Source organism: Nematolebias whitei, chromosome 18, assembly GCF_014905685.2.
Source record: "Nematolebias whitei isolate Nwh7 chromosome 18, NemWhi1, whole genome shotgun sequence".
Classification (NCBI taxonomy): Eukaryota; Metazoa; Chordata; class Actinopteri; order Cyprinodontiformes; family Rivulidae; genus Nematolebias; species Nematolebias whitei.
Window position 1 is genome coordinate 24,009,531 of NC_056515.1, and position 27,226 is coordinate 24,036,756.

The 27,226-nt window shown below is 38.1% G+C and overlaps 1 protein-coding gene across 1 annotated transcript in view; it reads right to left on the reverse strand.

The window, feature by feature from the left end:
- The window catches only part of ptpn13 (protein tyrosine phosphatase non-receptor type 13), a 37,937-nt gene that overhangs the window by 7,703 nt on the left and 3,008 nt on the right, over positions 1-27,226 (reverse strand). The window contains exons 3-27 of the mRNA XM_037692272.1: positions 27,059-27,124; positions 25,396-25,581; positions 25,015-25,102; positions 22,550-23,179; positions 15,107-15,196; positions 13,523-13,622; positions 11,196-11,391; positions 10,500-10,574; positions 10,246-10,417; positions 9,645-9,795; positions 9,376-9,514; positions 9,099-9,251; positions 8,521-8,703; positions 8,248-8,410; positions 7,573-7,978; positions 6,918-7,024; positions 5,855-5,908; positions 5,277-5,366; positions 4,435-4,542; positions 4,161-4,292; positions 3,556-4,040; positions 3,054-3,185; positions 1,997-2,090; positions 1,825-1,910; positions 1,568-1,736 (exon numbers count right to left, since the gene is read on the reverse strand). Of these exons, the coding sequence (XP_037548200.1) occupies positions 1,568-1,736; positions 1,825-1,910; positions 1,997-2,090; positions 3,054-3,185; positions 3,556-4,040; positions 4,161-4,292; positions 4,435-4,542; positions 5,277-5,366; positions 5,855-5,908; positions 6,918-7,024; positions 7,573-7,978; positions 8,248-8,410; positions 8,521-8,703; positions 9,099-9,251; positions 9,376-9,514; positions 9,645-9,795; positions 10,246-10,417; positions 10,500-10,574; positions 11,196-11,391; positions 13,523-13,622; positions 15,107-15,196; positions 22,550-23,179; positions 25,015-25,102; positions 25,396-25,581; positions 27,059-27,124 (4,255 nt within the window). The remainder of the gene's footprint in view (positions 1-1,567; positions 1,737-1,824; positions 1,911-1,996; positions 2,091-3,053; positions 3,186-3,555; positions 4,041-4,160; positions 4,293-4,434; positions 4,543-5,276; positions 5,367-5,854; positions 5,909-6,917; positions 7,025-7,572; positions 7,979-8,247; positions 8,411-8,520; positions 8,704-9,098; positions 9,252-9,375; positions 9,515-9,644; positions 9,796-10,245; positions 10,418-10,499; positions 10,575-11,195; positions 11,392-13,522; positions 13,623-15,106; positions 15,197-22,549; positions 23,180-25,014; positions 25,103-25,395; positions 25,582-27,058; positions 27,125-27,226) is intronic.

Below are 27,226 nucleotides of genomic sequence, written 5' to 3' on the forward strand. Positions count from 1 at the left end.
TGTTATGGGTAAGAATCATGGACAGCAGCATTTTGCACATTATCATGTAAGCAACATTCATTACAAACTTGTTAGTTTAACAAGTTTAACTAGATAAAAACAGGCCCAAACCAACTCGACACAGACACATGAAATCCTACGTTTTAGTACTCACACAAACTTAGTAACTTTGAAAATTTGTACAACTGTGCAACGATTTCCAGGAGCAAACAGGAAGTGGCAATTAATACTGTATGCTATGGATATACTGAATTTCCCCACCAAGGGACAATAAAGGTTACATTAGTCTCATTTATTGCGGGGGATACATACCCTGAAGCCCCGTGATAAGTGAAAAACTGTGAAGTAGGAATAGTAGTACAAGTAGTAAGCAGTAGTTTATTTTAGTATTTATATATCAGAGTCAGAGTCAGAGTCAGAGTTTCTTTATTGTCATTCGCACCTCATGTGGTACATGTGGTGGAGCGAAATTATGTACACAGGGTCCCAGTTACAGCCAACAATAAAATGTATAAGAAAAACAGTAATAACATCTAAGATGTTATATATAAGATGTTATATATACTGTATATAAAGGAGTTTGAAACCCTTCCCACACATTTGCAATATTCTAAACAATGTTTCTAAACTCTAAACGCTCTAGAAGAGCACAGCATGTCATGATTTCAGCTCTCTGCCATCTGCAAGCGGTCTTGGCCACGCCCACTTCTCCGCTGCAGAGCAAAGATCATAGCATGCTGCAGGAGGAAGCTTCTCCTGTAGATCTGTGCCGCACACAGGTGCTAAATAATTTAAAATAATTTATTTTAAATAAAAATTCCATGCCGGTTGTGCAGCTCATCCATCAATCAGCCAATTGTGTGTCATGTCCACTCTTACGTTGAAAAACCACGATAGAGCGAGCCTACGAAAAATGAGCCGCGAAGTAGCGAGGGACTACTGTATATTCTATTCTTCTTAACCAGCTGTGTGGTGTTCACAGTCCAGGCAAGGTCCTCGCTGATGTGGATGCTTAGGTATTTAAAGTTGCTCACCCTCTCTACCTCAAGCTCTAAGATGAACAGTGTCCAGTCCTTCCTCATGCCCACTATCAGCTCCTTTGTTTTGTCTATGTTGAGGGTGAGGTTCTTGTCCTACTGGTGCTATGGGCACTTATCAGTGAGCATTTACACACAAAACAATGTTCAGTTGTAGGAAAGTGCTACATGTCCTGATCAGCTGCTCAGCTAACACACATTTCCTTTAAAATTACATTATCAACGCAGTGTTACTTTGTTTAGAGTGAGAACAAACGAGGCTTAGTGGTGACAAAATGCTGACTAAAATAGTAACCGTTTCCTCTAATAAGTGTATGAACTTTAGAATACATTTATAATAAAGGCCTTACCCTGAAGGGAAGTGAGCATTTAATAATAAAAAAAAACAATTACAGTGACTGAAAATGGGGTCCAGAGTCCATTCTCAGTATAAATAAAAATGACAAAGTGCATTAAAATTAACATTTTTTAACCCTCTATAAAGCCTAACTGTCTAAGGATCGCTTTAGTAATCCACATCGTTGTCTCACCTTTTGTGACAAAGCTGTACTCTGGTTTCTCTCTGGCCTCGGGAGGCTGCACCTTATCCTTGGTTTGATCACGGCCATTGGCCGCACGATTTGCAGTGATTTGAGGGGTGAGGGGAGCATGAGTGCTGTCCGCAGGAGGATGACCCCGCTCCAGTAACAAATGCACCGTCTGAGACACACCGAACATGATTTACACGACGTTAGAGGCCATCTGGGTGGCTGCTAAACATCTCATCATCATAAACATCCACCCTTACCTGCCCCGTCTCTCGGAGGACATCGACCGCCTCCTTATGAGTGGCTCCCTCCAGACTCTTTCCATTAACGGCCACAACACGATCACCTGAACCCCACACATAAAAACATTTCATTTTGTCCTTTTAGCCTTTGTTTCCTGTAACATTTCTAACATTTCTGAATGCGGTTTACCTTTCTGTATTCTTCCATCAAGCTCAGCAGCACCTTTTGGTATAATGCCTTTGACGTAGATGCCTCCATGCCGGACGGATGTGTTGGTTCCCCCCTAAAGAAATTCACACAACTCTTAGTCCCAACAGCAAACGCAAAAAGATGAATGTGCATTTTCTCTGGGAGTTGATGGGACATGGGAAGGGTTTCCATTTAAAGAGCAACTGTTAAATGATAAATGCTTTTTTTAAATTGGGGCTAAAGACGTAATAAAAAAGAAAATTATATAACATTCAAAAGGTATTTTACTTGAAAAACATTTAGGTTTCACCACAAATTGATATTTTGCTCATTAAAACAACTCACATTTAAGCAGATAAGGATTAAAAAAAGGTTAATTTTCTTTCTAGAAATAACGTCTGATATATTCCAGAGTAACAGCAAGTTTTTTTTCTTTAACATTTTTGTTTAAATTGTGCCCAATTTACTCCTTTTTAAAATAAAATCAAAGCATTTATCATTTAACAAATTTGTAAAATATAAATACCTAGAGGAATTAAATTTAAGTGATAAACATTTGGCTGGTACTCCATCTGATAATCTCTAGTTGTAGATAAACAACTGGATTATTTTCTTTCCATCAATAATTTCAAATTATGGTCAGTTTGAATCTAAAAGCAATGAGAAGGTACGTCAATTGATCGGTATCTGAGTGTTATTTATGCCAATCAAAGCTTAAAGTCCACGAGAGAGAAGTTAAGATTAATTGTGTTTTATTATATCACTCGTCAGCAGGAAGCATAAACATTAGCCACTCGTTAGAAAACCCACAAATCAGCTATTCTTACAGCTTTTAGTCATTTTAGTTATTACTCTAATGGTGCTAAAGAGCCTGTGATTTGATTATTTTTTGTGTTTAATTAAAAAAAAGAATCATGCAAAATGAGTTGTATTACCACAAGCTCTTCCAACAAACAGCTAAATAAGCAAACCCAAAAAAACATACAAAACATCAACACACTAAGGAACAGTGATGAGATGAGCAGGAAAGGGGCCAAAACAAAGAGAGAGTGAAAACCTTGTCGGACAGTACCGTGACTTTTATGCCCAGGCCGCTGTCCGTTTTGGACAGCTCAACGTCAAATAGTTCTCCAGGATGGAGACCATTGACCCCTGGGGCATTACCGTTTATATTTTCCGTGATGTTTTCCTGTAAATAGAGAACAGTGCATCGAGGTGATTTAATACATGCAAAAGGAAAAACGTGATCGAAGTGAGGAAGATGATTTCGGTGCGGTGGTGAAGAAAGCCAGCAGATATTCTAACACGTTCAACATGCAGTGCACATTCTGCATTGCATTGACAACGTCAATGCAATGATAGGTCAGGGGTTAACTACGGGCCGTTAGTTGTGCCGAGCAACTAAAAAAAGTTTAGTGCAAGGAGAAAACATTTGTTGCTCGAGAATAAAAACGCAACTTTGTGTATTTCGGTTCATGATACTTTAGAGCTATTATGTAAAAAACATCTACGAACAAAGTCTATTCACACAAATAAATTCAAACGTTCAAAGGCCGCACCTTTTTGACCTTCAGCTTTTCTGGATAACTAGAATAAGTGTCCTCATCCATGTCTGTATCTCCCCTGTCAGAAAGCTCAGAAAATTTGGGTATTTCTGCAAGTTTAATTTTTCTAGCTTTAGGCGGCAGAGCCGGTGGCACGGGATTCAAACCCAATTTGAGTTCATTTCCATGATTTTGGGTCGTGGTTTCAGCTGTAGAAGGCACTGCAGCTCTTTCCAAACATTTCTGGATTCTGTCAAGAGGGGACTGGCTGGCTTTAGCTGCACTGCCCAGCTTAGAGTCCTGAGAACTGAAGTTGGTGTTATGGTGCCCAGGAGAGGAGGCAGATAACAGTGTGGCAGCTTTGAGGAGGGGAGGGCTGGGGCTTCCAGTTTCTTGCGTTTCCTCTGATGAAGAGTCAACATTCAGTTCTTGTCTCTGAGCACAGTTAGGTGTCTTAAATGAAGGCATGGGTTGACGAGAAGCATATTCTGGTGGTGAATCTGCCAAAAAAAAAAAAAAAAAAGGGAAAATACCGGTAATGAAAGAATGTAAATGAAGGCAATACCTTCATTTAAAATAAAACATCAAGAGCTTAAAAACATTTATAGTTCTACTTTTACCTTTATAAAGCCTCTCTTTGGGTTGTGACACTACCAGAGTAACATCATCAGGAACATTTTGAAGGATATCAAGCGTAACAGCATGAGAAAGTCCGTCCACGTTTAAATCATTCACAGATATCAGCCGGTCACCTGAATCAATGTTACCACTGTTACATGCACGAAAAACTAGCCAGGCACAAATCTACAACAGAAGCGCCACCATCTCAGCAGACAACCAAAGCGTAAGAATCGACCCACACAGGATGTACAGGATAACAAAACACTGTCCTACCAGGTTTAAGGCAGCCATCAAGATCAGCTGGACCCCCAGGAGTGATGGAGCTAATGATAGTACTGAGGTCGGCACGGCCAGAATATTCCCCTCCAACAACCTGAAATCCTGCAACACGCACAAGCACAGTCATAACAACATAAATACAGTAGTCCCTCGTTTATCGCGGGGGATCCGTACCCTGAAGACCTGCGATAAGTGAAAAGCCGCAAAGTAGGAATAGTGATACAAGTAGTAGTTTATTTTAGTATCTATATATGTATATATTAAGGCATTTTAAACCCTTCCCACACTATTGCAATATTCTAAACAATGTTTTTAAACTTTAAATGTTCTAAAAGAGCACAGAATCTCATGATTTTAGCCACCTGCAAGCGCTCTTGGCCACGCCCACTTCTCCGCTCTGCACGGGGAACAGCTGATCAGCTGTAGGAGGAAGCTTCTCCTGCTCAAAGGTGCAGCAGGTGCTAAATAATTTATTGTAAATAAAAACTCCATGCCGATTGTGCGACTCATCCATCAGTCAGCCAGTTGTGTGTCATGTCCAACATTACTTTGAAAAACTACTGTATATGCCTGTGTGTTCAAATAATTTAGTACTCCTGCACAAATTAAACTAAATCAAAGGCTCGTTTGTAGTTGGAGAAATTGTTTTTGCGAAAGTTGCTGTAGTCCATTATTTCCAAATTACAATAAAAATAATTAAATATGAGTTTTTACTAATATATTTTTATATTATTTAATTTCCCTCTGGGATTAATAAATTATTTTTTGAATTTGAATTGAATTGTATTATTTAGGAAATTAGAAGCAGGACATTTTGTAAAAACAAGCATGCTTACCAAGTCCATATTTAACATCTTTCTTCAGGTTTACACTTGTGATTTCTCTCTCTGGAGATGGCATCTCATTGAGCTTTTTCTTCAGAGAATCTATGCAATTGTAATAAAACAACATGTAATACCAGAATATATCAGTAATACACAACTATGTTGTTGTTTTTTGACTGATGCATAACATGTAATTGTGTTAATGTAACAGCAGGTAACTCTGAGGGGTCTAAAACATCAGCAGTGAAACCATTATTCAGCCTAGGCAGGAACACAGTGCTGCTGAAGGACGTCCAGTTTAGCACAGCTGAGAAATGAGACTGAAAAGATTTGCTGAACTGGGATAAAAGAAGAGATCAGTTCCAACAAATGAGCTATTAAACGGTTGCACAAAGGCCAAGGTTAAGATTTACAAACCAGCAGCAGAAAGAGAACAGAGATTCAGTTTTGCATTTTGTTTCAGATTTTGAAACATGCACTTTGTGTTTGATTTGCATCCCGATTGTAGACTCAAAATTAGAGGATTAAAAATATGTAATGTTTCAGAGCAGCAATAATAAAACAATAATACATGTTTTACTACAACATACCATTTACAGAGGTCGGGGTTGAAGGCAGACCAGAGGGACTGTGCATACTGATGCCTGCAAACAACATAAAAGGTCAGTGAGGCAAAACAACTGATCCAAAAAATAACTGGTCTTTTTATGAAATTACAAGTTATTATTACAAACCGGATTCCAAAAAAGTTGGGACACTAAACAAACTGTGAATAAAAACTGAATGCAATAATGTGGAGATGGCAAATGTCAACATTTTATTCGTAATATAACAGATGACAGATCAAAAGTTTAATCTGAGTAAATGTAACATTTTAAAGGAAAAATATGTTGATTCAAAATTTCACAGTGTCAACAAATCCCAAAAATGTTGGGACAAGTAGCAATAAGTGGCTGGAAAAAGGAAATTGAGCATATAACGAACAGCTGGAAGACCAATTAACACTAATTAGGTCAATTGACAACATGATTGGGTATAAAAAGAGCTTCTCAGAGCGTCAGTGTCTCTCAGAAGCCAAGATGGTAAGAGGATCACCAATTCCACCATTGTTGCGCAGAAAGATAGTGCAGCAATACCAGAATGGTGTTACCCAGCGTAAAATAGCAAAGACTTTTAAGTTATCATCATCAACCGTGCATAACATCATCAAAAGATTCAGAGAATCTGGAACAACCGCTGTGCGTAAGGGTCAAGGCCGTAAAACTCTACTGGATGCTCGTGATCTCCGGGCCCTTAAACGTCACTGCACCTCAAACAGGAATGCCACTGTCAAGGAAATAACAGAATGGGCTCAGGAATACTTCCAGAAAGCATTGTCAGTGAACACAATCCACCGTGCCATCCGCCGTTGCCAGCTGAAACTCTACAGTGCAAAGAGGAAGCCATTTCTAAGAAATTCTAGAATTGTGCCTCAGTTTGACCCAATAAAACAAATTTCAGCTCAGTGGTGATTCCATTAACTGGTTGAGAGTCCAGAGTCTGTATCAGAATTACAGCTATGTACATCTGAGCAGACTTTATCTCGCACCGTGACTTTACATCACTAATGCAATGTTTCATCCAATATCCTTTTAGACACACCAGCTTCCTTACCAACAACATGTGCTTGGCCTGCATCTTTTATGGAAGGAGAGTCTGATTCCTTTTTAGGCTGGCTGAGGTGCCAGGATGGGTTGCTATTGAATACTGCACCAAATGACCTAAAATGATAAAAACAAGAGAACAGCCTCAAATATGCAACAATAGACAAAACAAAATAAAGATGCTGCAAACAATGTCCTTTCACTCCAGTTCTTTGTATTACCTTGGCATTTCCAACTAAACTTATAATTCAAGTAAATATAAAAATGTTGTATATAAAACTACACAAGGCAGACACTGCCTCACAATACAAACAGATAATTCACATATAAAGACCCCCAGAGAGTCAATAAGAAGATTAAAGTACCAAAGTATTCTCTGTGTCTCCATAGAGAAGGTATGAGTTTAGTCCCAGTAACAAGTTCTAACATTACTCTGTCCTGACATCAACTCATACACAAAGATATAAAAGATCTGCCCAGAGAGATAAAACCTTACTTCCTTAATTGAGTTTGAAATAAAACTTTTAATGGCTATAAATACATAAATAAGTAAATTAATTATAAATGGCTTAATTAAAAATGTTGAGAATTTCTCCTCAAAAGAGACATTTGTCATTATATTCAGGACAAAAAAACACTAAAACATTTAACTTCTTTGATCTTACTTGTCTTGTTGCTGTGCAAGGGAGTCCGTGTCTGAGTTGGCTCGCTGATGTTGCTGGAAATGAGAGCCCACTTGGTTGGACGGTGGCTGGACCAGCCTGCTGTTTGACTCGTCCATTCGGTGCTCCACGGACTCGGACAACCGTGCCAGGTTGTGGTGAGAACGACTCATTAATCGTGGCTTGGCAAAGGCTGTGGAGGCGATAGGATTGAAACCTGGAAGGTGGAACGTGTCGTGGACTAACACTGAGCCTGCCGGTGCCATGTTTAGGGACGCCTCTGAGTATGAGATCCTCTTTAGGTGGTCCGGGTTGGAGCGTGTCGATAAGCTGGGGACCAGGTTGCCTGCAGCCAACGACCTCGCAGTGGGATCAAGGGAATACTGCAGATTGTTCAAAGGGTTGTTCTCTGATGTGCAGGAAGAAACAGGAAATGAAGAAAACGGATAACGTTGAAACATTTGTTTAGAGTAGAGCCGAAAAATGTGATTACGGTAGTGTAGCCAACGTTCACATTTTCAGGATATCTTTGGCTAAACATCCTGCTGTGTCAGAAAATGTTGCGTCTTATATAAATAATACTTAAAAGTTTTTAGCTAACCAAATGATTTTAATCAGAGGCCACGTTCTCTGAACAATATTCAGATGGACATGAGGAACTACAGTCTTCTAACGTACCCAGATCTTGCAGCTCCTGGTTGGTTTGACGCGCCTTTGTCTGCAAGCTGAACTTGTGTTGATCTGTGCACATCTGCAGCAGATACTGACACGTCCTGCTGCTGTCCGTCTGGAAAAGGTGTTTAATCTCGTCGGACGTGTTCTGAAGGCAAATCTTCTTTTTCTTAAAGGGTAAGAGAAAACAATTTAAAGTGCGGAACATTTGAGGAAAAACACACTGCAATTATTTGAAACTTAGTTTTAAATTAAATAAAATTAAAAAAAAAAGCATACTACGAAGGAGATCTTCTTGGTTTCCCTCCAGGGGAACTTAAGCACGGGGGTACGATTTCCATTAATGACTTCAAAAATGTGCACGCCTTTGGAGTAGACGCCCAGCATGATGCCTGTCTGAGACCTCTTCTCTGGAAGGACTCGGTGGAAATGGACTCCATACTCTGTCAGCCTCTGGCCCACCTTTGAGACAAACGACTTCAAATGTTAACAAATGTTTAAAAGAGGTTTAAAACTGAAACAGAAAGCAAAAGTATAACACTATTTTAAAAGACAGAAAACATAATTACAGGTAGGGCTTAGATGTTTGCTGGATTTTTGATTTATATTATAAAGAAAGTACAGATAATCCTGATAATTTTCATTTGCACTGAAAAGTTATGGCAGTACATGAATTTGTCCTAAGTGATAGTGTAGTCTAGTGTCTCACAACTATTCATTGTTTCCAATTTAGTCAGGATTTATTTATCAAGTTTTCCCAAAAAGCGATAATTAGTAACTGATGTGATCATCAGTAACTGCAGCTTTCTCTCCACCTGCGAATAACCTTGGTTTCTTTACACTCTTATCTTGCTAACCTTGAGGAACTCAAACTCTGCTTCAGTATCTGATGCTCCGTAGTAGTTGCTGTGAAGTTTTGGCAGTTCTTCCTTAAGGGTTGTCTGGTCCACCTTATCCAATGCAGACACTGGCATGTAGTGCTCCAGTCGGAAATAAGTCTTCCCATGGAGCTGCCACACACAAGAAAATGTGTGATGTGATGGTGCAGGGACAATATAAATAAATTAAATTAATTAAATTCAGCATTTAAACTATTGTTTTTATTAACACAGATGTAGAAATAGGGTTCAGTACCTCAGGTTGGTAGTCCCCAAATTCAGCTTGCAGTGCCAGTGAAGCCAGTAGCAAGGCATTTTCTGTACTGCAGCGCATTCTTTCGTCTAAGATATCCTTCCTCAGCTGCAGGTAGTACTGATGTTTAGTCATAGCATGTCTGTTTTACGCAAAAAGAAAGAAACATTGTGTTAAGATTTGACAAGCCAGCACAAGGTTTTGTTGTTCTGTGGAAGTAACACCCATTTATTCTTTAGATAATTTGCCAATGGCTAATATTTTCCGCTTACTGTATGAGGTTAACATCATCGAGGAAGAATTTGATGCGCAAGAAAAGGGTAAAGGGCACATCAGATCGTCTTTTCTTAGGATCCTCCTTCCATCCATCTGGGGCCACTTTAAGGAGTTTGGCATCAGAATCAACGAAGAAAAACTCATTTTCTGTACAAAATTCAAGATGAAAGATAAGAGGTGTCATCAATGAGAGGAGCCACTTAAGACTGATTTATTAAATCAAACTAAATATTTTATTTTTAAAGTACATTTTAAACCACATGCCTTGGCTAAAGTGCTGTACGCTAAACCTCATACCAATAACAACAAAAAAAAAAAAAAAACGTTAAAAGTCTAAAGGACATTAAAAATTAATCAAAACCGTTAGAGGTTTTAAAATATTAAATATAAATCCAAGTAAAAAAACTAAACTAAACTAAATAAATGACAAATCATTTAAAACACCAAATCTCTTTAAAGCAATTAAAAGCCAAGAAGATTAAATGTATCCTGATGCATGTTCAAAGATTAAATGTACTTTTTTGTAAGTTTTACTATCACTGTGTGTAGAAAATGTATCTAAATTTACTTCTAATAAGGGAGATATGCAAACGTTACCTTTGAGGTAAGCAAGGCCGAAGAGGTGGTGCTCCACAAGTCCGATGTGAGCCACCACCATATCAAAAACATCTTTACAAACTGCCTTGATGTCACAGCTCAGCTCCAGTTTTTGGCCATTTAGCAGCACCACACCCACGTTCCTCCTCACTTCTTCCACCTTTCCACGCTTCTTGTGTTAGGGAAAAAAAAAAGGGAGTTAAAATGAGATGTGAATTAAGCTAGCTTTAAAGTGATAGCATTTAAACACCTACCATTATTGAAGAGGGCACGGTTAAGGAGATGCAAGACTCACTGGCCATCTTCACAAACTCTGGTCCAAGAAAGTTCTGCCATTTTTTTTTTTTTTTTTAAGAAAAAAGAAAAAAGTCACATTTTTAAAGAGTATGTGGCCTCTGGGTGATTAACAATACGAACACTACTTTTTGTACAAAACTTGATATTTTAACTGATCTTTTAAGATCAAAAGTTTCATAAAACATTACAGGTTTTCTGTAAGAGTTAAATTTCAGAAAACACTTTTTCCAATAATAACTCGCAAGAGACTCAAACACACATCTGAATATTCCATCAGCTACAGTATATATCCACCATATTTAAGATGCACCGCTAACATCAGAGGATTTGTTGCTACGTTTACCATATATGGTAATGCTTTCACACCATTTGTGACAGTAGGCGGGATCTATCAAACTATACTGTAAAAATCTATTACCACAAAAGGCTGAAATTAATTATGTGCAGTCAGTTAATGAGCGTTGAGCTTCTTGCATGTGCTGCAGTAAGAAGGTTTAACTCAGGGCTCTGTAGGATGTTGTGTCGAGCATTTTTTGTAACAAAAGAAGATGAAGTCTCGTAGCAGACAGGCTGATCCTTGAATCATTATTAGAGATTGCAGGGTTGTTACATTAATAGCACATATCTGAGTGTTGAGTTCAGAGCAGACAAACCTTGCTTCTGCGAAGCGATATAGAGGAAGTGTTGAAGGGGTCTTGGGGGTCAATTAACGATGGCTCATCTGAAGGGTGGAAGTTGGCCCTGGACAGCCTTTTGGCCAGGTGTGTCTGGAGCCGCTCCACCTCCTCTTGTCTCTGCAGGAGCAACTCAGCTCCAACCAGACCTTCATCAGCTGTTCCATCATTTTGCCTACAAAGAAACAACAGTTACAGTAGCTGCAGAATTCTGTTAAAACAATACGCGCCGATGTTTAGGATAAAGCTCTGCAGCAGAACGAATAGAAAACATAGTTTCCTGAAAGACATAGCAACAAGCAGGCCGTTCAGGTCTGTAATGCTAGAGCTTTAGGAGATCGAGGCGGATGAATGTGAATGTCGCGTTTGATGACCTCACTAGCGAAGCATCCTGCTGTGCAACACCAGCTCTGTGTGTGTGGCCCACAGGACCAAACGAGACTGCTTTGTCTGCGGCTTTCCCATTTAGTGGAGAGCGGTTTTTCAAACGAGGAAAATGAACAAATCAACACAAATATAACTTCATATAAATATGATGTTATGTGTTGGAAAGTATATGTACTTACTGTACTCATCAAAAAATAAATCAATAAATACATTTTACATAAGCTACAGATTAAAGTACATAGCTGATATTAAATTTAGTCTGAATGAGTAGAAGTTTGGTTGCAAAGATCTGCCTGCACATAATGAAATATAATAACGGTTTTAGTTTCGCAGTATCTTTTGAACAAAACATTCTCCCAGTACTCATTTTTCTTATTATTTCCTAAAAAACAATACCAGGCAGGGAGTCACAGCAAGAGGGTTTTGGACTAGACATTTTCTGAAACGTCTGCGATAAATTTGCATGTTCTCCTGTGGATTCATTTTGAGCTGGTTAATTTGTAATTCTTCATTTTGTGGTGGGCACCAGAGTGATGGATCAACAGTCTGTCCAGGGTGAATCAAATCTCTCAACATACTGTATGTCAGAAGGAATATGCTATAGAAATTAACAAACCTGACCAGAATAAAATGGATATAGAAAAATGACATTGAAATTTATCTGGATTTTTTTTTTTAATGGGGACGAGTGCTTCAGAATAAGCCTGCAACATAGATATAACTACAAAATATGTTTGGTTTCAGTGATATTGTAAGTGTTTTATGGTCCAACACAACTTCACCCACATCTTTTTGATGGTTTTCACATTGTATATAGTGAAGGTTCCCAACAAGCTGAGAAAATACCAAATAATGACATTTAAACACTAAAAGTTACTGACAGTACAAAAATATAGCCAGCTGTACTTGTTCTGGTAACAGATCTATCGGTGCACAAGCACCACTGTTAACAGAAGAAATCAAACTGTGGACGTGTATTGTAAAAATGAGAAAATGTTCGGTAAATCCAAACAGCAGATTTAGACGTGGTTCCTTCTTTCCTTCGCTGAATCAAAGTGAGCTCTGCAGTACCCAGCCAATCTGTGTACAGTATTTTTCGCCATATAAGTCGCACCTTTTTGCATAAATTTGCAGGTCCTGCGACTTAAACACCGAAGCGACCAATATACAGTTTTTTCCCCCAAATTTATAACCAATTTTTGGCTGAGATCTGACGATTTCATTCATTCTGACATGGAAAATATCGAACACTACCATTTTCAGCCGCTAGACAGCCCTAGATTAATATGGCAAGCCACGTGTCTCATTAATAGGAAAAAGTGACTATTAATGAGACACCTGGATTGCCATAATTGTCACCTTCGTCTCGCTCTGGAACTCCTGTAGCAAACATCAAATCAGCTGCATTTCGCCGCGCCACCCAGGCGAAATGCAGCTGATTTAAATTGCATTTATTAAAGAAAAGTTCAACTGCGAAACACCTTTACTATAATGTCGAGCAAACAAATTGTTGTTTTTAAATGCTAATCTTGTTAAGTTCTATAAATTCTATAAATAAGTCCTCCTGTGCAATCTCCTGCGGCCGCCATTTGGCAGCCAATCGTTTTTTTGGCACAACGTCGGCCCGCAGTTCCAGGTGGTCAGCGGTAACGCATAACAAACGCGTCAGTGGTGACGCATAATAGACGCGACTTATACGGCGATGCGACATGTACGGCAGAAAGTACGGTACTCCAAAAGATTTCAAAGGAGTCGTCTCAGAGCAAGTCACAAACCTCTACAGTGTATTTTTATATTTTCTCCATTAATTACAGAAGTTTCACACAGAAGAGAGGAAATAAACGTGTGTTAAAGACGATGCATCATGCAGGAGGCGGCCTGAAGGTGAGGTGAGGCTGTTAACAGTCTGTTTGGATTACCTGTGTCTGTTTAGGTTGTGACCAGCCAGTGACAGGGGGTCATGTTCTGATGAAAGTGCCAGCTGAGAGCCGAACCTTGCCACCTCACCGGGCCTCTTAGCTGCAGGAGACATGGGACTATCAGCGACACACATGAACACAAAACGACCGCACTTTGTTTGATGGGTCGAACACACTCCCTCCAGATGCATCCACCCACAAGGTGGTGTGATTAACCTGTACGAACATGTTTTAGCACAACAGTGGTTACAAAACACTTGTCAACTAAAGCTCTGGAAGTTTGTATGTATGGTCACTATTGTATTACAGTGACTCTCAAGAACTAAAATGCTTTAAAAAACAACTTTTTCCAAGTCTTATAAATATGATTTAATGTTTGTTTCAGTTAAAGAAAATTCAATCAAGCTTTGGTTTTCAAACACCAATAACAAACTACTTTATCCAATAGCTACAGGGACAAATAAAACCGAGGAATGTGATTCAGGGTATAAAATACAATAAAAAGTACACACACCTACCAGTAGTTAATGCTTTAACCATTAGAGTAGCAGGTGCTTGGACATTTGGCTCTCACAACTACAAGTATTGTTAACCTTTAAACCTTTTAAAAACTCAATCAAAAAACTAGTTCTAACAATCAGAGAAATAAAACCATTATGCAAACTTTCCCATACAACGATGATGCACTTTCCTACATAGCAGTAGACATGCTTTAATTTACAACACACACTAAGTAAATAACAGCAGCTCATTTAGAAGCTGACGTTAGTGACAAAAAGTAATACATTTACAAAAGATTAATACAATCACTCCCCTACTAGACCTGAATTACCTACTAAATGACCAAGTAAAAAAAAAATAATGAAAAAAAATCTTTATAGCTGAAAAATGTTACCTAATGCAGACGTCAGTAACTTAAGGCCCGAGGGCCAAAAGTGGCCCTTGGATAATCTCCATCAGGACCCCAATATCCTTAGTTTAAAAAAACCCACAACTTTTTAAATAAAAATTGATAAAAAAAAAAAAAAAGTCTTCAATTTATCAATGAGACTTAAAGAAATGTATATTAAACATCTTACGCAAAACGTAAAAACAATATTTAAGTTGTGTTTCCAGAACTAGACTTAGACTTCAACACTTAGAAACACAAATATATTAGTCTGTTCTGCATATTTCTGCTAACATGTATAACATGTAGTATATTGTCACAAGAGCCAGTTTACAGAATATGCCTTATATTCCTAAAGGATTTTCAAAAGACATATATTTATAAAGCATGCCAACTATAAGCTACAATAAGAAAAAGGCCTTCTAGATTATCTGTCATAAAGAAAATGTATTTTCCAATTCTCTATGCCCTTTGATTGCTTTAGTTTAGTTTGCACAATTAAAATACAGATCAAAGATATATATATATATAAAAAATAATAATAATAACAGTGCAGGAAGAGGCAGAAGCCCAATGGACTTGAAGCTTTAAACATCTTGGCCCTTTGGAAAATTGTTGCCCACCTCTGACCTAATGGCTTTGCATTATCTTCAGTCTGTACCTTAAGGTTTGCACCCCCACATAGACATCGTTACCTTGTCTGTAGTCTGGATCAGAGGTCACTGAGGGGCTTTCACTGGATGAGCTGTAATCACTGTGGTACCTTTGGTAAGTGTGGACAGGGTCTGAAAGCAGAGAACACTTATCAGGGAATAAATCAAAAATAATTTATAACACACAAATCATACAATATCAGGAAAAAAATAATAATGTCATGCATTATATACAACTTAATATTTACATGGGCGTGTTGGTTGTTTAGTTTTTGAAATGTTATGGTGAGGCTCTTTGTTTTTCAGCATCTCTCACACAAACACGACTGACGACACAAGAACTGGTGAGCCACCGTTTTCTTTTCCCCACAAAACACATCAGAAACAAATTTAGACTTTAACACTAAGCCTGTAGAATTAGCAACAAAAACAGATATTAGTCATGCTGTTGGTACACACTAGTAATGAAAGGGCATATACAATGACACAGGAAGGCACATTTACTAAAAGTGTGCAGGCATGTCTCCTGTCAGGTTTTTTTTGTCGTTGTTGTTGTTGAGGGCTTCTTTTGTTGAGCTTGACTGGAAGAACCAGAACAAGCACAGACCAGTTCAGCACCATTCAAGTCCATAAATCTTGGCTTCATGTACCCAGTGATGAACTATATTTGGTGGCAAGAAGAAAATATACCGTGAATTTCAACCTTGTTTAAAGTGTCACATGCGTTCTTCTTAAGGAATCCCAACTTGAAAGTCTTGCTTTTGAGCATCAACCATAAACTTGCAAGAACCACATTTTTTCAGTCACTGCTCAGGAATTTTAGTTACAGTTTCACAATCAAACGGACAAGACACTCTTTGTAATGAGCGTCTTCAGTAAAAGCTTTTTAGACCAGCAGAAGCTACAGTGTTACTTTCAGGAGAAAGGACTGGTCGGACTGTTCAAAAATAGTTTTCCTATCTTCCACTGAGGCGTTATGAAGTTTTCACACACAATGACCCCGTTAAAAAAGGTACACAAATTAGTTTAAGGGTACTTTACAACAAAGTTACCAATGCAGTTAGAAAGGCTCAAACATTTGCATACATCACACAAACATGCAGTTTCTCACGCATGCAGTCACTTGCCCATTGCTGATACAACCTGATACTGTGCAGACCTTGAAAATCCTGGGTGAAGGTAGGAATATAATTAAGGAGGGTAAAACAATACAGCTCTAATTTAAAAAAAAAACTGGGGTGTTGTGTAAAATGTAAATAAAAACAAAAGCAATTATTTGCAAATCTCAAACCAATTATTTATTAATAATGAAACTTGGCAAATACAGTATGTCAAAAGTTCAAACTTATAAATTGTACATATTTAGGAGAAAAATATAGTTTTTTTTTTTTATTTTTTATGGCAGCAACATGTACCAAAAAGTTGGGAAAGGGTGCAACAAATAGCTGCACAAGTAGATCGTACAAATAAGAAACAGAGGAGCATTTTGCAACAAATCGGGTCAACTGTCAACAGAGGACTGAGCAACCAAGAAGAATCCGTCCAGATGACCTGACTTTACTTTTTCAAATTTATTTACCTGGATGATTGATGCTTCAGGACATTTTGAACCACTATGGCCAGGTTTGCCTCAGGCTGGTTCTGTGAATAGCTAGCGACCATCAGGACACTAACGATCAAGCTGGTTCTGGAGGTCCCCAGCAAACTGGTTTATCCACTTTGAGAAAGTGCTATTTATAGGACTGAGTTTTGGCATGGCCTCAGACAGATGAAGTCTTTCGGACGAACGACGAAATGATTCAACCAAGAATCCGTCCAGATGACCGGACTTAACTTTTTTGGATTTATTTACCTGGATTGAGCATGCATCAGGATATAAAAGGAGTGTTTTAGAAGCTGAATCTCTGAAGTAAATATGGGAAGAGATTCACCTGTATGCAAAAAAAAATGTTTAAAATAGGGATGCAAGCTATTGGATTTTTGGCCGATATCCAATATGTTAAAACTTATTTGGCCGATACCGATATTTTTAATATACTTTCCTTTGTCAGAACATAGCCTCTTATTTAGGCTTATTTGCTAAAAAATTGTGTAACAGCTGTAAGAGCTGGTGACATATATTCAGTAAAAGCCATATGATATGCATAGCACTTTAACTTATATTAAATGAAAAGTGTTAAATGTTATTTATTAGCATTAGTCACCTGCAATGCTGTCTCACTTGTGGAGGCTTGTTCCAGGTTCCTAGCTGCAGTGTGGGATCCTCTGCATTCTTGTGCATGAAGGACAGACTTTATAAGTTCAAAGTTTTTGTCTATTCATTGTGCTGTAAGACTAATCATGCTAACGGTGCTAACACTTGACGTCCAAATGTCTGTGGTAAAAGTCACCCAAGTGCTATCAGCTATTAGCTTCTCAATGATGTCGGAAATGACTGCTTGTATCTTGGGTAAGGCTATGTCGGAAAAATATCTCCGACTGGAGACTATGTAGCGAGGCTCAACGTAGTCCAAAGATCTTCGGAATCCAATATCCTCGATGAAAAAAAACTTCCACGCCGCCGACATTTTGACTTCCTCTCCGCCATGATCAGATCAGGAAGGCATGCGTGACGTCATCACGTTGTGCTGCCGCTGCAGGCATCCTTGTCACTGGGTTGTCATACAAAAACAGCGTCTTTTATATCAGTGAGTTATTTTGATGGAATGGCCGATGTCCCATATTTAACTTTAACGCTAATATCGGCCGATACCGATACCATGCCGATAATATCGTGCATCCCTAGTTTAAAAGTTGTGGAACATTTGAATTTTGGAATAAAAAAAATTAGGAAGCCTTCGAACATCTCATCATCTGCAATTCATAATATTAAAAACATCTGGAGACAAATGTATGTGTGCAAAGGACAAGAATGAAAGTCAATACTGGATGCCGCAGCATTAAAACTGATCTGATTCTGTTATAAACATCACTAAATGGACTCGGGAACACTTCCACCAAACAATGTCTGTAAATGCAGTTCACTGTGACGTCAACAAATGCTGGATAAAGCTCTATCACGCAAATAAGCCATTTGTGAAATCTTCCATAAATATTCCCATTTTCTCTGGGCCAAAGATAATTGAAAATAGGCTGTAGCAAAATGAAAAACTGATCTGTGCTCAGACCAATTGAAATTTGAAACTGTTTTTCAAATCACAGATGCCTTGTCCCTCATATTAAAATATAAAGGGGACCATGGGCCTGTCATCAGTGCACAGTTCAAAAGTCTACTTCACTGATGGTATGGGGGTTCATCAGTGTCAAAGACATGCATAGTTTACACATCTAGGAAGGCACCATCAATGCAGAAATGTTTATACAGGTTTTAGAACAACATATGCTACCATCCAGAGGACGTCTTTCAGGGAAGGCCTTGCACATTTCAGCAAGGCAACGTTAAAACACAAACTGCATCCATTACAACAGTAATGCTTCATAGAAGGAGACTGTGCTGAACTGATTGGCTTGCAGTCCAGACTTCTCAGCAATAAAAACATTTGTTGTATCATGAAATAGACATCTGGCCAAGAAAACTGAATGTTAAGCAGCTGAAAAACCTACATCAGAAAAAAAAGTCTGACTTTTTAGCTTTTGATGTATTTCAAGTAAACTAGCATGTTAAGCAGCTTTTATCAAAATCATTCACCAATCAGCATTCACACTACATTTTTGCAGGATATGCCATTTCTCTAGTATAATAACTCACATACTTATTGTGTTCTTTTGTGAAAAAAATATAGATTTACGAGATTTGTAAACAATTGCTTTCTGTATTTATTTACATTTTACACAACCTCCCAACTTTGTCAGAATTGGGGATTCAGAAAAGCAAAATTAATTAGAAAAGAACATTTTACTTTTCTTTTTGTATACAAACAAATAAATGGAAAACTCAAACTTCAGCATGTAAGATATTTTTTCTGAAAGTGGAAAAAGAGAGAAAGGAGAAAATGGGTTTTCATCTGATTATAGGGATGAGACAAGACTCGGTCCTAGATGACTCACCAATCTCTGGGAACCAGTGTTTCTCAGCAATTAACCGTTTCACTCAAACTATTAGATTTGGACTGCAGAGAAAACGGGAGTTTCTGAGAATAATTATACACACAGTCTACAGCAGGCAGCGCTGACTCACATTAAATTATTTCACAATTTCTTTCCAACCATTTTAGAATGACACATAAGAAACAAAAACATTGTATTGTTGAAAATGACATAAGCATGCTTATTTCAGAAAAATACAATATAGTAACCTCTGCACAAAACAAGGTCTGTAGAAAATGCTAATCAAAAATGTGCAACTATGCTTTTACAACAAACAAAAAGCAGCTCTCATTCAACTTAAGCCAAACTCTCCTTTACGGTTTTTCATAATGAAACTGCCTGAGCCCCAAAGCCGCATGACCCGCTGCCAAGAGCCGGAAAAGTCCAATAACGTTAGGAATTCCCTCATCCCCTACGCATGACTCCAATTACAGCTTCTAGGTGTACGAGGAACGTTTCTACTCATTGAAGACTGAAGCACAAAGAGAAACTACAAAGTTGCAGGATGAGATGAAGGTGACTAGGTAGCAACATGCCCCTGCAAACACAGGCATGTATGTGACATGAACATTTGAAAATACAGTGAAAAACAAGTAGCGTGTGACTCTGCAGAACCCGAGACTTGCTCTACCATCACATTCCTGCAAGAAAAAAATATAACCAAGTAGGAGAAAAAAGAAAAAAGGGAGATCTCTTGCAAGTTATTTCTCTTCAAAATGTGTGTGCTTAAACAGAACCCAACAATACCCAAACAAAACAAATGTGGGATGCTATAAAAATACATGGTTGAGTTGATTTGACTTTGTTTTTGTGTATCTGCAGTCATTTGCTTTGCCTTTTTGTCTCACCTTCGAGTCGTTATATAAAAAACGAAGAAAGACACTGAAAGTGGACATTTCTCATTTTAAATCACTGGTGTTTTGTGTCAGTACATTCAACATTTTAAAGTTGTACTATAATACAGTGTGTACTGGGAACCCTCTGCATGTAAAAATCTTGATAGTGTTTGACGCAGAACTCGGATCCTGTATTTTGTATGATTTCAAAAAGCCTCAAATGGCATGCAGTAAAGAGCAGTCAGGAAGGGGAGGAAAAAAGACAAGACCTTCTGGGGTTTCAAAAGTCACTGTTGAAGAAAATTATGCTTGGTTGGTGGCTGGCTCAGCATTAAAAATAGCTGCCAGCGAAGCAAAGGGGCTGGAAACAGATGTAGAGGGGGGAGTTTGGGAGAACAGCAAAAGGAGGCAAATATAGCAGACAGTGGTTTATTGTATGAAGCCAACCAAGCTTCGCCACGGTCTCCAGGTAGACTGAAAACCCACATGGCCACCTGAGATAAAAGTAGTATGCCAATGGAGATTTCACCAAGAATGCAAATGGCATAAAGTTCTAGAAGTCGACTAATAACTGTGTTGTATTCTGTTTGTGACTGTACAAACTTCTTTAACCTCATACATACACACAGATAAGTAAAAAAAAAAAACAGCTGTGCATGTAAACATGTGTGACAATTAACAGCAGGCTAGAAATGGGTCTGTAGTTACAATCAGCCATTTGGCAACTTCTGGGCCAGTGACTCATTCACTCTGTTTAAACACGACTGGCCAGCCAACACCAACAACGGTTCATTTCAGCCAGCACCCAGCTCCCAACCCACGCACTCAAACACACAACTGGTACCGAGTCCCAGTACCTGGCTGCTCCCATCATACCACCGGGTTAGCCATTTCTCTTTAAACCTTCCTACTTTTTGTGCTTTAATTACAGTCATTTTGATATTTACGTCCTACTACAACGACGACCAACCAAACTTTTTGTGCATGGAACAGGAAGTTTTCAGTTTTGATTTATGGGCTGCCATTGACATAAGACCATTGTTATTTCTTAAAATGCTGTTGTCATGATGTGTTCTAATAATGTCCCATTCTGTACGAAACATAAATTACAAACCAAACTAACATCTCTCAGAACAATATTGTGCAATTCTAATGACAAAGCTGTTGTTAAGTGTGATAAGAGATGCTTGACTGCAGTCTCCACGAAGCTGTGAAAACACGTTGTGTAATTAGATTTTATGTATTACCATCTGTTAGAAAAGCTGTTTGTGTGTGATAAATAAATATCAATAGCCAACAAAAGCAAAAAGTACCCGTCTTTATCAGAAAGAATAAATCACACTAAGATGAGACTTTCAAAATTAAACGGCAGAATAGTTACAAAATCAGAGCTGAAAACAAGAATTTGACTAATGAGGTGTTGGAAAATTGATCAACAATAAAATTTAACAAGAAATACAGACAGCCCCATCTTCAGCAAAAGTGTCTGACTGCACTTTGGATTCTATTGTCCAAGACGAGACGAATCCACAAACAAACATCTAGTACTTTGGAAAAACAAAACAAAACATCCATTACCAGTTTCATCTTATTTTCTAAGCCTAAACAGCACAAGTGACCATGACAGTGGATTTTCAATAGACGAGCTCATGTCATTACAGAGAAGCCTCCACTGTACAAAAACAATGGTAAAAGTTTGGGACTCTTTCTTTCAAAGTATTGAATTGTTAAAATTGCTAAAAGCTGGACATCTTGACAGTTATTATAGTATATTCTGCACTTCTTCAGCTAAACGTCTCACACTCGACCATTATCGGTTTGTCTGCATTCCAGATACTTCGTACAAAGACATGCTGTAGCTTAGAGAAATGTACCTGTACTGTAACAACGTATGCATTTATCAGGTGATCCATTTTTAAAATATTTACCGTATAAGTGCGTTTTCTACAAAAAAAGACAGCTGTAACACATGCAATTTATTTCAGTTATTAGAAGTATTATTTTTAATTTGTTCCTGTTTTTAGTTTTCTACATTCACCTTATAATCTGGCTGTTTTTGCTACTTCTTTGCCATCTTATTTTAATTTGTAAAAAAATAAAAAATAAATCTGTATGCCTCTTTTATATTTGTCTGTTGCTGTTGTCCGTTGTTGTCATCATTCTTTGTTGAAATCAGGTCTCTCTTGTAAAAGAGTTCCCGAGGCTCAATGGGATTAAACTGTCTAAATAAAGGTTGAATGAATGAAAATAATTTTTCCATTTATTGTTTTTTGGGGTTTAGAAATATTGTTGTAGTATGAACCTGATAATTTTATTTGACAGTAGTTGAATTTTATCTGGTTCAAGGGTTTAAAACAATTAACGATGTAAAGTAAAAAAAAAAAAAAATCTGTATGGACACATACTTTAGACCCCTTTTGATATTTATAAGCCAACATTCAGGTTGAATCAAATTGATTTTAAATATAATTGTAAAATGAAACTGTGTGCTAGCTTAATATTCATAGCCCCATAACAACCCACGAAGTATAAGCAAAAGTGAAGAGAAGATTTTATTACTCACCATCAACTGCTTGTTGCAGCGCCTCAAGTTTTCTTTGTCTTTCTTTCACCCTGTCATAAGCATCAGGAAGTCCAGAGCCAACAGACAGGGCTGAGAAGTTATGAGGTCTCCTATTCTGCAGCCCACCAAACTCAGAGAACCCATAGTCCAACTCCTTGGGTGTTGACAAAGGCATTTTGTGTCTGCCTACAGAGCGAGTACTTAAGGCACTGCTGCCTCTACGAGCATCCTCCAAAGCCCCAAAACGAAGTGCTTCTGGATCAATGCGAGCCAAATCCACAGAGGAAGCCCAGGTCTTTCTGGGCTGACTTGGCCCCCGGTCCCCACTTAAGAAGGGCAAAGACCTACGGTCCAATTCCACAGGCTGGCCCTTCATCTGGAGGTAAAGAGGGTGCATATAGGGATAGGAAAGCTCGTGCTGCAGTGAGGGCGTCCTGGAGTAGAATTCTGTGGAGGATTCAGAGTTAGTCTGATAATCAGACAGGGATTGTGGGACAGCACCCTCATCCCCCTTCAGCATATCCTGGATTGGCAGTGCACCCATAGACCGACTGAGGCCCCGGTTAAGAGACGTTTGTTCCTGAATTTTGGCTCTGTAGCGACCCAGAACCCTGGGGGCGGCACTCCTCCCTGAAAAAGAAAGGACATTTTATTAAACTACAACCAGACACACAAACATCCAGTATTTAAAATGGTAAACTCTGAAAGAACAAAAATTTTGAACTCTCAAATCTTTAGGCCAATTATTTAAAAAAATGTCTGCCTTTCACCGTTAGTGGATATCTGCCTATAATAAGAAATATTTTAAAACTGAAAAAGCAATTTTTCCAGACAAGTCACATTTCAAAATCACTTTCAGAGAAAAGAAAAAGTAGGAGTGTAACAATGCGCATAAAAAAAAGAGGAAAAGCAAGATTAGAGCAGAACAAAACATTAAGCCCTATAAAAGACGACATTAGAGCCTATAAAAATGCTGCACGTGTTGGTTTCATCTAGAAAGCATATGCAACTCATAAACACATCAAAGACAGTTCCAGTAGCTTAGGGAACTAAATTGCATAAAAGGGCAAAAACATTTTTAGAAGTATGCCATACTTTTTCTCAATTTATTCCTAATTGTATAAAAGGAAAGAAGCTTTTTCATGCAGCCACAATTTTGAAGGTGGAGTAAACTCTTCGGATGTTTGTTGACAACACAAACTTTTAGTACTACTAATATGATGTTGCTACTAAATGAAACTTCAGATTTAGATAACTTTCAGTACAGATTTGAGGAAAGAATTAGAGAAAAAAGAAAAGATCTGAGCAGTAACTACATCTTATACTATTGGGATACAGGAATACCCCTTGGGGGAAAAAAAAAAATGATTGGGAACTGATTTATACTCTGCATGAAGTTTCCTTCTTTATCTTTCATCTCGTAGTTTCCCTTAGGGATTCCTGGTACGCAACAAAGAACTGATACAAAAAAAAACAAAAAACAGCCGCTTCACTGGTGACTTAAAAATATGCATCTAATAAATCCAAAGCAACGCTTACATAATCAGGATAACCACTATGGCTGTGCTCTGTTCCCTTTCTCCTGGCCTGGGGAAATGCCTGAGTTCTTTCAGAGACCACTGGGAAAGTTTAGTCATATTTTCCTGAATTTAATCCGAATCCGAGGTTATGGTGTGTTTTGTCTTGCATATTTTTTTTTTATTTCCCAAAACTAAAGCCGAAAAATTGTTGAGTTAAATGGTTTAAAAGCCGTGGAGGGCATTTACAAAGTTTACATACTTACAACTCAAAAGTGAGGAACATTCAAGCTTTCATTGAGTAAAGCAGTTTATTCAACACTGCAATGTTGTTGCAATGTTGCCTTGAACTCATTAACAGATGTGACAGAGCAGATGAGAACATAAGTGTCTAAAGCATTCACTTCTAACTTCTCGCGGAAAAAAACATTTCCACCCAGCCCTCTAAAAAAATGTCCAGCAAATCAGCGTGGGAAACAATGTGGAATTGTAGTAGGACGACAGAAAGTATGCTGGTAACAGGTACGGCTTCATAGTCTCGACTAGTGTTGCTTTTCATCTGCTTCTCGTCATGGTGGTTTTGTTCAAGCTCGGCACCGATTTCTTCACAGAAACAGAAGCACACACTGAAATTCTAAAATCATAAAAGCGAAAGCAACAGTTTTACACAAGGTCCTGTAGTGTAGACATTTATTGCAACCCTACCACCACATTTTACAGTCGAGAGTTAATCTCCTGTGGGTATATTGTGAGGAGAAGCAAAGCAATAAAGGAAAGAAAAGCAAGAATGGCACCTTGACGGAAGGCCAAGTGAAGCATGACTCAGTTTCAGGAATAAAGATCGTAGGATCTCATGGTTTACAAGGTCAAAAGTTGCAGAAAGGTCTAGGAGAGGGGGAGAAAGCAATTGTGGAAATCCATTGTGTACGTTAGTGCAGCTCATCTTACCAGATGGCAAACCTTTGCCCCTCAATCTTTCTCGAATCTCCTTACTTCGCTCTGGAAGGGACTCTCTATCTGTCACCAGACCATCCAGCTAAAACAAATAATTGCAAGAGTTTAGAAACAGTCAAAAGTGAAAAGTTCAACTAAATAAAAAAATAAAGAAGTATTTCTTTCTGACAGTAATAGCTCCTGAACTGTAATGTCAACAAAAACCCCATTATCTGTTGCGTAATTGCAAAGCCTTTCTGTGCTCTTAACGAAGCACACAAGTTGGATACTTTGTGCATAAGAACACTGGCAGTGACATATTCCTAATAAGCAGCAGGCACATTAAATTAACAGAAAGCCAATGTTGCACTTAAGTTTTTTAATTACACTGTTTACCTGAGAGAGGCTGCCAAGCACCAGCCGAACCAGTTTTCTGACGTAGGAGAAGGGAGGGTCACAGTTGGAGTTTCTGATGCGTTTGCTGCTGATGTCCAGCACCGTGCGCAGCGACATTCGACTTACTGTAACATCATCACACATGTTGAGGAGTAGACTGTTTAGGTGCTCCCCCAGCTTCATAGGCTGCATGAAAACGGGATGAAGCAACATTAATGGGAGCTGAATTAGTTTTATTTTATCTGAATATAACGTATAATTGTTTTAACGTCTTCCAAAAGCTATGTTCAACGACAAATGCATTTTCCTTTAAACTAAATAAAATCTTAGCCCTCAATTGAAGCAAATAGCAAACTTTAGTCATGAACTGTAGGAGACACTTTCATTATGTGCTCATGCAGTGTGAACTTGTTTAGCCCCTGCTTGATTTTGTGAAGATGCTTGGAATAACCGGTTCATTTCCTTATTCAGAAACATTCCCGAGTGCATTCCAATCTTAAACATTTTCTCACCAAGAAGAGATGATCAGCTACATATCAAGTCTTTTGAACTAGCGGCAATTCAAAGCATTATCTGACATCTGCTCACGAGGCATTTAGCTGTAAAAAAAAAAAAATCCCCCAAAAAAACTATACTGAATTTGCATGTTCTGCAAAAATGCAGTGGAACTGTTATAACTGATGGACGAGCTGAAGCCTACTTGAAATAAATCAATAGAAAGGAGTAGAAAGCATAAGCTGAAAGGCGAACAAACAAGTAAACTGCAAAACATGACTGAAAATCAGAGAACATTAGAAAAGAAAGCAGAAAGAAAATTAAATGAGCAAGAAAATAATGAAATTAGCTGAAAAGTAACAGGAAAAAAGCTAAAGTTAGCAGAAAATAGCTAAAAGTAGCTGTAAAGGCAGAAAAAGGCTGAATTAGTAAAAAGGAGCTGAAAGAAGATACAACTGGCAAAAAAAGCTGAAAAAAGCAGAAACAGAACAAAAAGTGAGCAGAAAAATGTGAACAGCCCAAAATGTTTGAATATGAAGACAGCTTCAATTTCAATGGAAAAAAAAAATGGCAAAAAAAAAAAGCTAAATATTTCAAAAACTACAAATTGCTCAAATACCAAAAACTGATATGTGAATTGTGGAAAGTGAAAAAAAATTCTGGACGAGTTAGATGCTGAAAAACATGGGAAGAGAAGAAGGATCTCAATAGGGTGGCTATAATAATTCACATGATAAAAACACTAATATTGTGTAATAATTAAAAAAATTAAGTGTATACCACACTGCCTTTAGTCACAAGTCCTCCTTATCCTTACTGTTTGTTTTGTAGATATTTGTGTGGTGCAAAAATATTTAACACTGTTTAAAGTATCAAACATTAAATCACTGTGAACTGCCAGGAAGAAAGTCCAAGTCAGAGTCAGAGCACCAACTCAAAAAGATAATTTGATTTACAAGTAAAAAACCTCTAATAATGTGTTCAGTATATGACACACTACTTGAAATGTTAAATGAGGAAAAAAAATATATATATATCCAGAATGAATGTACATTTTTAGATGGGCTGAAATTCATAAACAAACTTCCAACCTTTAACACTTGCCTTTACACTGACAATGGTTTCATGGTTTTACCTCAAGAAGAAAAGGTTTGTGGGTACATTTTACCTGACTCTGGGGAATCTCATAGTCTGCACCCCAGAATAAAGTCATCCCCAAAGAATACATGTGCGTCTGCAGAAAGAAAAGCAACTCTTAGAGTAAAATTACAGCTCAAAAACAAAAACAACTCTGGGTTGACAAAGTAAAAAAAAAAACCTTAGCGTTTGCAGCTGA